The sequence below is a fragment of the Sus scrofa genome, chromosome 8 (assembly GCF_054392235.1).
Source record: "Sus scrofa isolate SSC_HxYL_T2T_F1_AM1 chromosome 8, Sscrofa_HxYL_maternal_Yorkshire_Landrace_v2.0, whole genome shotgun sequence".
Classification (NCBI taxonomy): domain Eukaryota; kingdom Metazoa; phylum Chordata; class Mammalia; order Artiodactyla; family Suidae; genus Sus; species Sus scrofa.
This window is the reverse complement of record NC_139390.1, coordinates 11,214,185-11,229,189: the sequence shown is the minus strand read 5'-3', so window position 1 is coordinate 11,229,189 and position 15,005 is coordinate 11,214,185. Positions and strand designations below refer to the sequence as shown.

At 48.1% G+C, this 15,005-nt stretch overlaps 1 protein-coding gene across 47 annotated transcripts in view; it reads left to right on the top strand.

The window, feature by feature from the left end:
- Positions 1 to 15,005, top strand: part of PROM1 (prominin 1) — a 132,058-nt gene that overhangs the window by 49,470 nt on the left and 67,583 nt on the right. For all 47 annotated transcript variants that reach the window (XM_084971576.1, XM_084971561.1, XM_084971581.1 and 44 more), the window contains one exon: positions 12,310 to 12,365. In XM_084971576.1, coding sequence (XP_084827702.1) covers positions 12,310 to 12,365 — 56 coding nt within the window. The remainder of the gene's footprint in view (positions 1 to 12,309; positions 12,366 to 15,005) is intronic.

Genomic DNA, 15,005 nt, shown 5'->3' with positions numbered 1-15,005 from the left:
AAAAATGGCTTGGGGTCACACTTCCTGCACAAGAGACTGTAAAATCTGATTAACATTTACAGGAATTAGGATTTTTCACTTAAGAGGGTAACAAACTCTTTTTATGGTCTTTTTTTGGTGGGGGGGTGAGACAGGAGTAGAGGAGTATGTCAATAAAAGTACTTTGTTTAAAAAATGTTTAATATTCTGTTAAACATTTGGATGAGCTCAAAGTATACACAGGAAAAAAAAAAAAAAATCCCCCTTGGCTCTGCTCCCATCCCACCCTCTGTCCGTGGGGGAGGCCATGGCCAATAGCTGAGCCTTCCTCTGTCATGTGGCGGGTCAGAATGGGGTGGAATTGAGTCTCATTCTTATGGGAGTGTATGTACGGTAACGTAGGCTTCAGGGTAGACCAAAAAATACGACGCAAGCACCCTCAAGGCAAATGCTCTTCCAGCGAACAGCAGAGACAGCTTTCGCTTTCCAGGAATGTCTTAAGGGAGGCAACGAACCGAATACTCCAGGATCCCACGAGTATTTGGGCCGTGTCCCCTGCCTCCCTCCCTGGACTTGCAAGTGATGATGACAACACGGCTGCTGGACCCCTCTGAGTCTCAGGCCCAGAGGCCCCTGCCCAGTCCCTCCCATCATCAGGGAGGCCCCTGGGCCTCGAGCCCTTATCGGACTTGCCTCTTTGTCACGGATTCCCAGCTCCAGGCGACCCCAGAAGCCTCCCTTCTCCTGTGCAACCTGAGAGCCCGCTTCCTCTAAAGGAATTGAAATGATTTAAGGGCAGGTCTGCCCAGTCCCAGGCTTGGCTGCCTGTTGCCTGATGGTGAAATAGGATCCCTCGGCGTGGGCTGGCGTGAACATGTGGCCGGGGGAAAGCCACAAGGGCCAGACTCGTCCCCAGATGTAGCCCCTAGAATCACTTCCTGTGTGGCGTTTTTCTGCATTCTTTTCTGGAAGAGTGAGCCAGCGTTAATTGCAGAACAAGCCGCTGTATCTGACCTGCTGGGAAGCCACTCCAGTCAATGAAGGAGACCTGCACAGTCACGTGACAACTGGAATGAAGGCAAAACCCACACCGGGGTGTTCGAATTGTATTTTATATGCAGGAAAGGGGGGCTGGCCCTCTTGAATACTTGGTGATGTATTTGGAGGTGGGGGTGGGTGCATTTTGAGACGTTCTAATAAACCCAGCTTGGCTTCCAAATATTGGAAGCATCAATCCCTTTATTAAAAACTAAACCAAAGGGGTTGGTCGTGCTGATGGAGGAGTTGAGCAGCAGAAGAATGTGCACCTTGAAACGGAAACGTACGGGTCGCCGGCTGCCGGAAGGGGTTGTTGAAATGCATTCTGTCTCAAGGACTAAATTCAGACAGACGCATCGCAGCTGCTCCAGAAGGAAAGAAGGTGAACTCCAGGACTCAAGGCAGTTGCATCGTTTGGGCCCCCAAATCCTCACCCACACCAGCCATAGGAAAATGTGAGCCAACGAACGGGCAGGTCATGTTCATTCCAAGGTCAAAGGACAGCGAGCGCATTTAACCAAACCGAGCTGCTGGAAGATGGGCCTGGGAAGGCTATTCTTCAGAGAAGTGACACTTAACCTTGCAGGTGACAAGCTAATTCAGTGCTGTCATTTTTGATGGAAATCTTTCCAAAAGGCCCTTATTTGTCTGCCTTTTAGTTCTGCACACGCCAAACACAAGTCGATTCGGGGTGTGTTTAGGGCCATCATTCAAGTTCATTTGTCCTCAGAGATGACGCGTGGCCCCTGTCCTTACACGAACTGAGCCCCTGTGGCTCAGGTTGTCAGGAGTTGCCATGAATGATGGTGACAGGGCTGCTCCTACCTGTGGGGCATACCGTTCCCTGAACACAGCTGGTGTGAGCCGAGTCGTGGTTAGTCTTCTGTGTCCATCGGGCCAGGCTGTGGTGCCCGGTGATTCAATGAATTGCTAATCCAGATGCTGCTGTGAACGTGCTTGGTAGGTGGGGGTTGCACCTACAAGGGGTGGACTTTCAGCGAAAAGGATTTTACCCTCTGTGGATAAGGCGGGCAGCCTCCATCCCATTGGTTGAAAAGTCTTCAGAGCAAAATCAGGATGCCACGGGACGAAGAAATTGACCTTCAGGACTGTGACAGCACCTCTGCTGGCGTCTCCAACCTGCCCTGAGATTTCAAACTTGCTGATACCCACAGTCCTGACACTCAGTCTCCCTCCTACTCATTGCCTCTCCTTGTCTCTCTTTTTTTCTCTACTTCCCTGTGCCCACCTCACCCCCACGCCCCGAAAAGGCTTTATTAGGCACAGAGGGGAGGGGGCAGAGGGGAGGGGACTCAGTCCTTCTAGGCTGCCGCTTTCCTCATGAGTGCCAGGACGTGGCTCGGCTCCTCTCTCTCTTCCCCTTGGCATGGATGTGTGTACCCACGCTTTTCTCGATGAACTTGAGGCCCACCTGTCCTCGGAGACCTTGAGCCTCTCCTTGGCCCGCCGCTCATTAGTCACGAAGTGGCACACCTCCTGGATCATGTCCTGCATGATGACCTTGGTGTGCTTGGTGAGGTGCCCGCGGTGGTGGCCCTGCCTCGGCTTGCCCACCTTGTGGCCTAAGGCCGCGGGGGAGCCCAGAGCCAGGGCAGCAGCTCTTCAGTGGCTGTGGCGGCGGCGGGAGGCTTTCTCTGCCTTTTTGTCGCCATCTGTCTCTGTCTCATCTCCGACTAGTTTTGTTTCTTCGGAGAACCAGACTGACACATGCAGTTATCCCCAATGTCCGAGGCTGAGGGTGGGGAGTGTGTAGCTGGAGAAAAGTCTAGCCCTCTCCCCGTTCCCATCACGGAAGAATCAAAGAAGCGACGTCCTCCCATTTTTTTGAGGCAGAGTTGATGATCACCGAGTTCTTTCTCCGAAGTACCCACCCAGTAGGACCTTGTTGGTTATCTGTTTATATATGTTATGTACGTTAATGTCATGTATTAATATGTTAATCTCATTCTCTTATGTTAATGTGTTCATTTATCCTCTCCCCTTCCTCTTTGGTCGCCCTAAGTTTGCTTTCTATATCTGAGGGTCTATTTCTGTTTTGTAAATAAGTTTGTTTGTATCTTTTTTTTTCGGATGCTGCATGTAAGTAGTATATATTTGTCTTTGTCTGTCTGAATTCACTTAGTATGATAATCTATAGGTCCATCCTTATTGCTGCAGATGGTATTATTTTGTACTTTTTATGGCTGGGTAATATTCCATCGTGTATGTGTACCACATCTTCTTATCCATTCATCTGTGGATGGACATTTAGGCTGCTTCCGTGTCTTGGCTGTTGTAAATAGTGCTGCTATGAACATAGGAGTGCATGTATCTCCCCAAATTGTAGTTTTCTCCAGATAAGATGACCAGGAGTGGGATGGCTGGATCACAAATACAGAAATTGTATGTCTAAATTTGAGTGAAGATGTCTCTTAAAATCCCAGTTTACGTTGGTGCCAAGCCATTGGCTTCGCCAAGTGTGTCTGCTGTGTGTGTTACATGTATGTATACCTGCTCCTAAGAAAAATGGCTTTTATTTGGTCAAAGCTGGCAGGTTAGGCTCTTGGGAGAGGAAGCTTGCAGTGGAAAACGTTGGGGATCTTAATTGGCTAAGGCTTTTTTAGTCAGGGTAAGTGACACCATTGGCTGTAACAAACAAGCCTAAATTTCCATGACAACAGCTTCTCTCTCATGGCTCAGTGCTGAGTAAGGGTGATGAGTGGAGGGGTCTGGACACTCGGTGTCATGTTCCATCATCCCATTGGGCTTTGGATTTCTCCACGGGCTTCTCCAGTGGGTCCTGGGAAAGGGGAAAAGAAGGCAAGCATGAAGGGTCTAGTGGGAGGTTGGAGGCCAGGCATGGAGGTGGTATGCATGCCTGTCTGCCCACATTCCATTGGCCAGAACTCAACTCATGGGGCCCCACCTTTCTCCAGGGGGAGGCTGGGGCATCAAGCAGTGGGCCAGGGAAACTCAGGTCACACATGGTTCTGCTGACACTCGTTCTGTGCCACAAGCTGAAGGACTGGGGCAGGGGGTGCAGAGCAGTGAAGGGTGTGCAGTAGCAGGTGGAGGTGAAGGATGCCAGCTTTTTCCTGTTAGTGTGTTACATGCCAAGCGCTGTGCTACACACTCTCCTCAGGGCAAAAGGCCTCCAGCTCTTCCACACCCTGTGTCACAACAGCACCTCCAAGAAGTTCACACTTTTCAAACTGTCTAGGTTTGTGTTTTATTGGGACTTGGTGGGCATTCCTCTTGGTTTGCCTGCCTGCCCCTCATCCCCTCAGGAATTTGGTCTGGATGGAAGTCTTTCATGCCTGGAAAGAGACAGAGTTCATTGTTAAGCGTATTTAGCTTATTAATATTATGCATTTTCAAACGTAGTGTTTATAAGACTTGAACTTGAACTTGAATATCATGTTATTTTACTTATAAGACTAATAGCTTCAGTAAAAAAAAGGTGAATAATCTCTTTCACTTTGACCAGTGCTGATTTAATGCACACATTAGCAAATTAAGTTATTCTTAGCAGAGACCCCTACACTGTGTGATTTTAAGACCCTGCCACTGGGGATCAGTAAGGGTCACTGTGGGTGTCTCCACAGGGAGACTCTTAGCACTGTTTATGCTCTTAGTTAATCACATTTCCAAGTAAACACTTATAGTGCCCAAGAGGGCTGGCTCTGTGATTTTTATTAATAAGAGTCCTAAACACAATAATGAATTGAACCTGAGGTTTAGAAAAAAATGATTCCCCTTCCAAGGTTTGTTCCTAAAGAAAAACCTGTTGTGAATATTTTACTTTCCAGTCTTACTGCTAACATCGTAATGCTTCCAGGTCTATAACTTAATTTTAGGTTTAATGTTAATAATCTTATATTGTCGCATCTGGTCAAAGAGACTAGAAAATATCAGGTAGAAATTAAAATAACCTAATATTAAACTTACTAAAAGCCGTTTAAGGATTACCCTGGTGGCTTGGCAGGTTGAGGATTGCCAGTAGCACTGGTTTGATCCCTGGCCTGGGAACTTCCACATGCCACTAGCGTGGCCTCCCTCCCACCCCACCCCCCCCCAAAAAAAGCCTTTTAAAACAAAACAACTAGCAACTGTGAATGAAATTAACCTTATATAATATTTTATCAAGAAACTGAATTATAGGGAGTTTCCATTGTGGTTCAGTGGGTTAAGAACCCGACATTGTCTCTGTGAGGATGTGGGTTCAATCCCTGGCCTTATTCAGTGGATTAAGGATCCAGCACTGCAGCAAACTGCAGGGTAGATCACAGATGCAACTTGGATCCAACATTTCTGTGGCTGTGGCATAAGCCGGCAGCTGCAGCTCTGATTTGACCCCTAGCCTGGGAACTTCTGTATGCTGCAGGTGTGGCTGTAGAAAGAAAAACAACTACATTTTCATAATATTGTTTCACATATACTTGTATGATTTACAACATACTCAGTGCCTATTTGTATCTTTATCAAAAACTTTTTTAATATAAATTAGTACTTTTGGGAGATTCTGTGCCCAATAAATAGCAGGAACACAATTTAGAAGATGAACAGTGTAGCACAGCTTTTAATTAAGGGACCTAACCAGGTTAAGTCTTGTCAAATACCTGTTGTCAGCAAAATCTTTTCAAGAGCACTTAAGCTGGTCACACATCTGATAAATCAGCTGCCAACAAGTGAGATTTTTAAGTCTTCTATCCACTTTGCAAGGGAACACTCCAGGAGTGGGCTTGTACTTTGCCCAGCTTCAGTTAGAACCTACATATATATTGCAAGAAGTCAGGAAAGAGAAATATCTCTGTCCAAGATGAGTTCTGTCTAAGCTAAGGAAGATGGATCTGTTACAGGCAGATCCTGTACAAGGTGTTTTTCTATTTTATGTTGTGTGTGTGGCTTCTGACATCAAAAAACTCATAGAGAAATTACACACACACACACACACACACACAGCCAAAAGCAAAACTAATCAAAGCCAACCTGCTTTGTAACTTGGTTGTATAGCCAAGGGGTCCGAATTCACTCTTGCTGCCGCATGACTTAATTTCCATCATCACTTGAAATTCAAAGTAAGTCCCAGATAAGAAGACTTTATAAGGTTCAGGAGCTGAACAGAGAGGCTGACAGTCACTCATTCCAGAGGGACCCACAGAAGCAGATGTGGAGAAGCGATCTTCTACCATGAAAATAACTTCCTCATCCACCTGCTTCCATATTTCCCTCCCACTGCTCTATCTTTTTTTTTTTTTTTTTTTTTTTTCTTTTCAGGGCCACACCTGAGGTACCTGAAGGTTCCCAGGCTAGGGGTCCAATCGGAGCTACAGCTGCCAGCCTACGCCACAGCCACAGCAACTGGAGATCTGAGCTGCGTCTTCGCCCTACACCACAGCTCAGGGCAACACCAGATCCTTAACCCACTGAGCAGGGCCGGGGATGGAACCTGCGTCCTCATGGATGCTAGTCGGGCTTGTTACCACTGAGCCACAAGGGGAACTTCCCCACTGCTCTATCTTAGGCAACTTTCAGGTTGGAACGATTATGTATGGAAAGAGCATGGAAGAGGTATCGTTGGGAAATGAATCAGGGTGTGAACAAGGCAGCCAGACTGCACCACCTACCCCCACCCCAGGTCAGACAGGAGGGCTCACCACCTCCTGGAGTTGTCTGGTCCAAGGCTCAGAGCCTTTCGGGTACCATCTCAGCAGATGCCCGCTCTGCTCTGGAAGGATGAGGGGGTTGTCCACGCTGAAGTCTCAAGGGGGCGGCGGCAGCATGAGAAAACCATGGGTTTCTTAAGCAAGGGGTCTTATTCCCTTCTGTCCTGATCACAGCTCCCGGCACCCTGTGGACACTTACTGTGGTGGTTGAATATTGTTGAATGACCCAAAGATTGAGTCAGATTTCAGTGACCAGGATTCTGGCAATAGGTGGAACCTGCTGCCATCATGGCATCACCTTGTAACCTGTCTGGAGCTGTGCCCGCCTTCTCAGAGCTGAGAAGCAGGGAGACACTCTGGGGAACGTTAAGGAAGAATCTGTGCATGTGGAAGCCTGCAGAGCTGGTCACAGCGTGGTCACCTTGGACCAGCAGCCAGGTGAAGCCGAGGCTTCCGGTTTCCGTGTCCTCTGGAAGGTGCGCTCCGCCACCCTCTGGCTAATGGCTAATTCTCAGCAGGCAGTCCAGCCAGCTAGCCTCAGAATTCAGGGATCGCAACTGATCTATGCAGAGGAAGCAGCGCCTTTTTTGGGCAAAGTATTGTGTCTGTGCAGCATCAACAGCACAAATGTCTCTGGAGCCGTGGAACTGGCTGAGACATGGGTTTGTGGCTTTGGGAGGCAGCCAAGTGAAACTTGCCTCAGTACATGGAGGGCAAGGAGGGACTGAGAAAGAGGCAGGTCTCTCCAGACTGGCAGGTGTAAGAAGCCAGGGATCTTACCTACAAGGCTCGTCTTGAGCAGCTGCAAGATGAGTAGACCTCTCCACTGCACCCCCATCTTCAAAGTTCATGGAGTGACCTGGGCTCAGTCACATAGACCATCCAGATGTCTGAGGAACACATTACTCTCTTGAGTCCGCATCCTTGAACCTGGCTCCTACTGTGGGATGGGTGCGCAGAGTGATGTTCCAAGGGCAAGGGAGGGGGTGGGGAGCTTCTGATTGCCTGGGTCCAGTTCACAGGCCAATTAGGGTCACATCCTCCAGCATGACCCAGGCATGGCCTCCTCCAGCATGAGGACACAGGCCACCCAGAGGCTGAGATAGTTTCCACCAGAAGCCTTCAATGAGCAGGTGGGAGAGACAAGGACAAGGAAAAAGGACAGGGATGCAGTAGCACGAGTGTGACTCTCGCGAACCACCTAGAGTGGAATCTTGCGAGTTCCTGTTGTGGCTCGGCAGGTTAAGAACCCGACTCGTATCCATGAGGATGTGGGTTCACTCTCTGGCCTCACTCCGTGGGTCAAAGGATCCAGTGTTGCTGTGGCTGTGGTGTAGGCTGGCAGCTGCAGCTCCGATTTGACCCTAGCTTGGGAACCTCCATATGCCACAGGCGTGGACCTAAAAAAAAATAAAAACAAAAATAAAAAAAAAATAATAATAATAAAGTGAGACCCCAGTTCTTCCACATGCTTTTTCTAAGATGGACCATGATCAATGCAAAATTCTTACCAGCAGTGAACCTCCCAAAACTGAGACAGAATTTCCTGGAGTTGGGGTCCCGTGGGTTCCCAAAAGGAGTATGAGCAACAGAAGATTAACGCCAAGGCTTTTCAAGTAAAGATGCTTGGGTTGTGTTTTGCAGGCATTTCCGATGGCATTTACCCTGATTAAGAGCTATTTGAGGAGTTCCCTGTAGCCTAGCAGATGAAGGATCTGGGGTTGTCGCTGCTATGGCTCAGGTCGCTGCTGTGGCACAGGTTTGATCCCTGGCCTGAGAACTTCTGCATGCCGTGGGCAGCCTTAATTAGAGCTACGCAGGGAAGGCAAAGGAAGGAAGCATGGATAGCGTGGTCCTGACCATGAGGGATGCTCATTCTGTGTCCTTGTGACAGCGTTCCCTGGGAAGGAATTGGGGACAAGGAAGCAGATAGAAGCTTTGGGGCTTTGGGGGGAGGTGACATTGCTCTGGGGTGAGCATGGGCAGCATGACCTGTAGCCTGTGCTGTCCAGGGCAGGAGCCACTGACCATGTGTGGCCATGAAACCCTTGAACTGCATCTTGTCTGAACTGAGATGCCCCAGAGGGCATCTACACTGTGCTTCTGGACACTTGGCATGACAATGACTGTAAAATAGCTCATTAATATTTGTGTTGATTACACATTGAAAAGATGCTATTTTGCCTGTATTTGGAGGAAGTAAAACATATTAATTTTAAATGTATTAATTATCTTTTTTTTTTTTTAATTTTTGTTGTTGTTGTTGTTGCTATTTCTTGGGCCACTCCCGTGGCATATGGAGGTTCCCAGGCTAGGGGTCTAATCGGAGCTGTAGCCACCGGCCTACACCAGAGCCACAGCAACGCGGGATCCGAGCCATGTCTGCAACCTACACCACAGCTCACGGCAACGCCGGATCCTTAACCCACTGAGCGAGGGCAGGGACTGAACCCTCAACCTCATGGTTCCTAGTTGGATTCGTTAACCACTGCGCCACGATGGGAACTCCTTAATTACCTTTTAAATATGGCTACTACCCATAGTGGCTCAGTGGTTCATGAACCCGACTAGTATCCATGAGGACGCGGGTTCAATCCCTGGCTTTGCTCAGTGGGTTAAGGATCCGGTGTTGCTCTGAGCTGTGGTGTACGTTTCAGACATGGCTCAGATCCATGTTGCTGTGGCTGTGGTGTAGGCCGGCAGCTGTAGCTCTGATTCAGCCCCTAGCCTGGGAACCTCCATATGCCGTGGGTGTGGGCCTAAAAAAAAAAAGACACGGAAAAAGATATGACTGTTAGGAAATTTGAGATGACCTCATGGCTCACAGTGTATTTCTGTAAGATATGCTGTCTAGACCCTGGAAGGGAGAACATCTCTGTTCCAAAGTCTTGGGCTGGGTTTTTTGCCAGCACAGCAAGGATCAGCCTGGGCAGAGGGTCAGGGCCAGCTGGCAGCCAAAGAACAGGGATAACTGCTGATGAGCGCTGTCATTTAATGTAGCTGGGACCATGCCTGGGACACCCAGGATCACCTGAAACCCAGAAGGACTTGGGAGGAGCTGGGGGATCCTCAAGCAAACTGATAGGAGCATCTGTTTGACTTGGAGGCATGTCACGGTGTCCCAGAGGTTGCCATCAGTGCAGGATCACGTTCACTCTGTGGCTCATCTCCACAGAGCTCTTTGAGAGCAGCACCTGCTCTGTGTGTGCAGCAGAGACTAGTTCAAGGTCATCTGTGAGGCTGGGCAGCCTCAGGCTTCATCTTTTTTTTTTTTTTTTTTTTTTTTTTTTGCATCTTATGACCGCACCTGCAGCACATGGAAGTTCCCAGGCTAAGGATCAAAGCAGAGCTGCAGCTGCAGGCCTCCCCACAGCCACAGCTACACCAGATCTGAGCCCCATTATGCCATAGGTCACAGCTACCCTGGATCCTTAACCCACTGAGTGAGGCCATGGATCAAACCCTCATCCTCAGGGACACTATGTCTGGTTCTTAACCCCCCGAGCCACAACGGAAACTCCCAGCCTCAGGCTCCTTTCTGTCCCTGGTCACCACGCCCCAAGTTGCTGGGAGAAAATTTAGGGTTCGTGGGGTACCAACCAGTTTGAAAATCCCTTCTCCTGCAGCACATCCTTTAAAGATTGACTCCGTGTATCCAGCTTTTCTGTACGTGTGGGAGATTGTTTTCCAGAAGGTTCTGTAGGGAAGTGGCTTGCTTTGTTTCCTGACCTGTAAATCTGAATGTCTTTGCTTTAAAAAAGGGCTCACTGTGGAGTTTCCTCTGCCCCCCATAGTACACTTTGGGAAGGATCATACAGGATAGAGTCATAGCATTCCAGAAGCTCATTCCTGGGGTGAGAGACAGTGTGCAGTGTGGGAAGGACCCTGAACCAGGAGAAGGGAAGCCTGGGCCTGAGTCTGGCCTCACCAATCACTGCTTTTAGACCAGTCGCCCTCCCAATCTGGGCATCAGCTGTGCCATATCATTACTGGATGAGTGAATCAGGATTTGGGGTGGCCCCTGACCTATGTGACAATTTTAAAATGTCCTAAATGAACATGCACAGAAAAATCAGGTTTCGCTGAGCATTTCAGGGTTTTCGGGCACTGCTTGGAGATAAGACAAGAAGGACAGCTCCTGATCAGAACTCTTGGATCAGGTTAATTGTAAAATTCCCTTCATTGGTAAAATACTCTGTAAATGTGGAATTCTTAAAGATTAAATTGCATTTGTGATTCCAAAGTATTAAGAATTAGCAATTTCAGGAGTTCCCGTCGTGGCGCAGTGGAAACGAATCCGATTAGGAGCCATGAGGTTGCGGGTTGGATCCCTGGCCTTGCTCGGTGGGTTAAGTATCTGGCATTGCCCTGAGCTGTGGTGTAGGTCACAAACACGGTTTGAATCTGATGTTGCCATGGCTGTGGTGTAGGCCGGCAGCTACAACTCCCATTCGACCCCTAGCCTGGGAGACTCCACGTGCCTCGGGTGCGGCCCTAAAAAAACAAAAGACCAAAAATAAAAAATAAAAATAAAAAAAAAAAAGAATTAGCGATTTCATGGGGCAGAAAGCCTTAGGGATAAATTGAGTCACCATCCACGAAGGAAATCTGATGTTGCTAATCTGCCTGCAGCTGTGAATGCATTTTCCAACTTAAAAATCACCTTTAGAGTTTAGATACTCGTTATTCCCTGAGGTCGATGTTATGTCAATGCAACATGGGTCACGTAAAGTAACGGGCAAAAATCAGGCACATTGGTCCCGTTAAAACTTTAGGCCTTGTGATTCAGTGTTCGGTTAAGGTGTTCATATAGACCAAGGGTTGAAGATTTGAGGCTTTGGGGACATATGGTTTCTGTCTCTCTCCTGTTGCAGTTTGAATGGCTAAACAGCCAGTCACCAGGTGGATTCATGCAACTTGATTTATTGACAAAAAAAGAATTAGCATTTTCGGTGTAACATTTTATCAGTGACTATTCATGACGCGTATGTGATTTGCTGGTTCGTATTAAGGTGTATTGTGAGAAACTGAAAACTCAAACAAGACAACCTTATCCGGCCACCGGAGAAATTGTAGGTCAAAACTATTTGTCCTTGGAGTTCCCTGGTGGGCCTAGTGGTTAAGGATCTGGCATTGTCATTGCTGCGGCACAAGTTCAATCCCTGGCTGGGGAACTTTTGTATGCTTTGGGCACAGCCAAAAAAAATACATATGCATTTATCCTACATTCTTTAATTCTGGTTAGAGCCTCATTAGCTCAGTTGTTTAGCTACATTAAGAAAGGGGGGGAGTTCCCATTGTGGTGCGGTGGAAACGAATCTGACTAGTATCCATGAGGATGCGGGTTTGATGGCTGGCCTCACTCAGTGGGTTGGGAATCCCTCATTGCTGTGGCTGTGGTGTAGGCCAGCAGCTGTAGCTCCGATTCGACCCCTAGCCTGGGAACCTCCATATGCTGTGGGTGTGGCCCTAAAAAGAAAAAAAAAGAAAGGAATAATGTGAGAATACTGTATCGAGGTACAATAATGTGTAAGCATATATAGACCTTTATATTCTAAATATGCATTTGTATTTATTTTTTACTTAAAAAGTAATCTTGCCGTTGTTTTGTGGCTTTTTTCTCCAGATATTTTAAGAAAAGTTATACAGAAGAAGTTTGACCTCTCCAAGGATTATGAGAAGGTAATTTTGATGTATCTGTTATCAAAGATAAGTATGAGCAAACTTTTGGCTGACTTGAAAATAAATCTTTAAACAACCAGTTATTTAATCTGTGAATTTAATAACCTTTTTTGGCTAAGAAATTTTACGGGATATTGAAATGCCTTATAAATCCCATTTGAACTTCAGCAGAAATTTCGAAAGTAGTATTTGAGGAAACACTCGCCTTTCAAGCTGTGTTATTGAAAAACTAAAATTTCTTTAATAAAGGAAATCTTGTGCTACTTTTTTAGTCAAGGGAGGGGAACTCCCTAATTGAACGGAATGGTCAGAGCATCCCCAGAAACAGAGGTGCGTACTTATAATACATGCATTCGTGATTGCAGAGGAAAGATAATTAAATCTGACCAGAGCTGTTCCATGAGGAGGTGACTTTGGGGTTCACTGTAAAGCAGATAACCAGGGCGGAAGCGGGTGGGGAGATGGCTTTGGTGATGTTCCAGGCTGTGGGGCCCCGTGAGCAGAGGACGGAGTATGAGAGGAGGAAGCCCTTGGGCGGAGCCGGTGGGCAAGGAAGGAGAGGAAGGTCAGGCGGACTGGGGCCAGGCCAGGGGAGGGGCTTGAAGCCTGGTTCAGACGAGAGGACAGTATTGTCAGAAAGTATCCGGGCACCTTGCATGTCTCTAATACCCAGGCGCGGCTAATCACTCTGTTTGCATCTAGGATTAACTTTCCTAAACAGAAGAATGTGTTCTTTTGATTTTAGATTATGATGAATGTCGGCTGCCAGGGAAACAGACAGGTGTTGGCTGCACTGAATGTTAGGATAATAAAAAATAGTTGAATCTGTTTGTCGGGCTATTAGTCCTGCAGGTCAGACACCTAGTTCCATCCTTTCCTGACATAAGGTGGTTATCAGGACAACAGTAAAAGGGGTTCCACTTGTGGCTCAGCAGGTTAACAACCTGACATAGTGTCCATGGGGATGTGGGTTTGATTCCTGGCCTTGCTCAGTGGGTTAAGGATCTGGAATTGCTGCAAGCTAAGGTGTAGGTCAGAGATGCTGCTCAGATCCAGCATGGCCATGGCTGTGGTATAGGCCCGCAGCTGTGGCTCCAATTTGACCCCTAGCCTGGTGGGGCCATAAAAAGAAAAAAAAACAGCAATAAAAGTACAAGTGGGTGTTCTTCTCCCCCCCCCCCCCCTTTTTGGCTGTACTCATAGCATATGGAAGTTCCTGGGCCAGGGATCAAATCTGCAACTCTGACCTATGCCATAGCTATGGCAACACCAGATCCTTAACCCACTGCACTGGGCTGGGAATGGAGTTGGAAACCCCACAGAGACAAACCGGATCATTAACCCACTGTGCCACAGCGGGAACTCCCCCATTGGACATTCTTTAATGGCCCAGCAGTAGTAACAGTGGCCTCATATTTGCAATAAATGATGCCCAATTTGCAATAAAATGATACTCAAGGGAAAAAGTGAATGCAGAAACCAGAGAGGAAGGCCTTATCTCAAGGCCATTGACATGCGTGAAAGAGGATGAGCCAGTTACTCCCTAGGGCCTGCAGCCTTCCCTGGCACCATGAAAAGCATTTCATTCTTCAGTGCCACTGGTTTCACTTATATCTTCCAAACATGATTGTCCATGTCTGCCTGCCTCCCTGGGCAGAATAAAATGACTGTTGCTTTTATATTTATAGTAAAAATGTGCACGCCATTAGCAACCTAGCCCGAATGCCAGCTAGTCCTGCCAAGGATGGGTGAGGGTGAGAGGCTGATCTTCATCTGGGCTAGGTCAGGGAGAGCCAGGTCCTTAGACCCTGAGGTGACACTGAGCAGCCAGTCAAGGAGGAGCTGGAGTTGGCTGCCACCATCGGGGCGCTGACTTGGAGTCCTTTCCGGTTGGCTCGATGGTAGATTCGGAGTTCCTCTAAAGTTGTCCCCACCCCCTGATTTCCTCTCCACCTCAGGTGTCTTTACAAATGGATAAAAATTGTTGGGCTGGTGGTGGAGCAGAGAAAGACAGAATTGGGCCCACGCGAATGAACTGAAACCTACCTTGGGTGTGGAAATGGGTCAGGTTTTCCCTTATTCAAGGCTCTGGTTAAGCAAAGACATGAAAGAAGCCAGAGCTTCTTTGGAGGGAGTTTTCTCATTGGCTTTCATCAGATACATGTTGGGTGTGTTCCGTCAGCATCCCCTGAGGCAGACCCTGAGCCAAAGACCCAGGCAAGTCATTTGTTTGGAAGGTGCAGGGAACACTGGCTGCGAAATGGGCGGTGACACCAGGGAGGGCGGGCAGCCTACAGAGGGCTGCCATTCCGTCACCCACCACAGGGGGCGACAGAGCTCCGTCCTGCAGAGCCGCTGGCATTAAACCCCAGTAGACCCGAGCCTGGGAACTGCCCCAGGAAGGTGAGAGAGCGGAGGTATCTATATACCAAGACTGAAGAGGCACCTGTTAAGGGCCGCTGGGGGCGGGGGACAGTGTTAATCCCTAAGCACTCTGACCTTCCACAGTTCCGGAAGATGTCTTTGAGCACAGATGCCAGGAGTAAGAAGTCTGAGAGGGCACACTGAGGTGGTTAAGGCCCCGGGGGACGTGGGGACATGGGTGGACACCAGCAGCATCTTCTGTATTGGATGGTCACA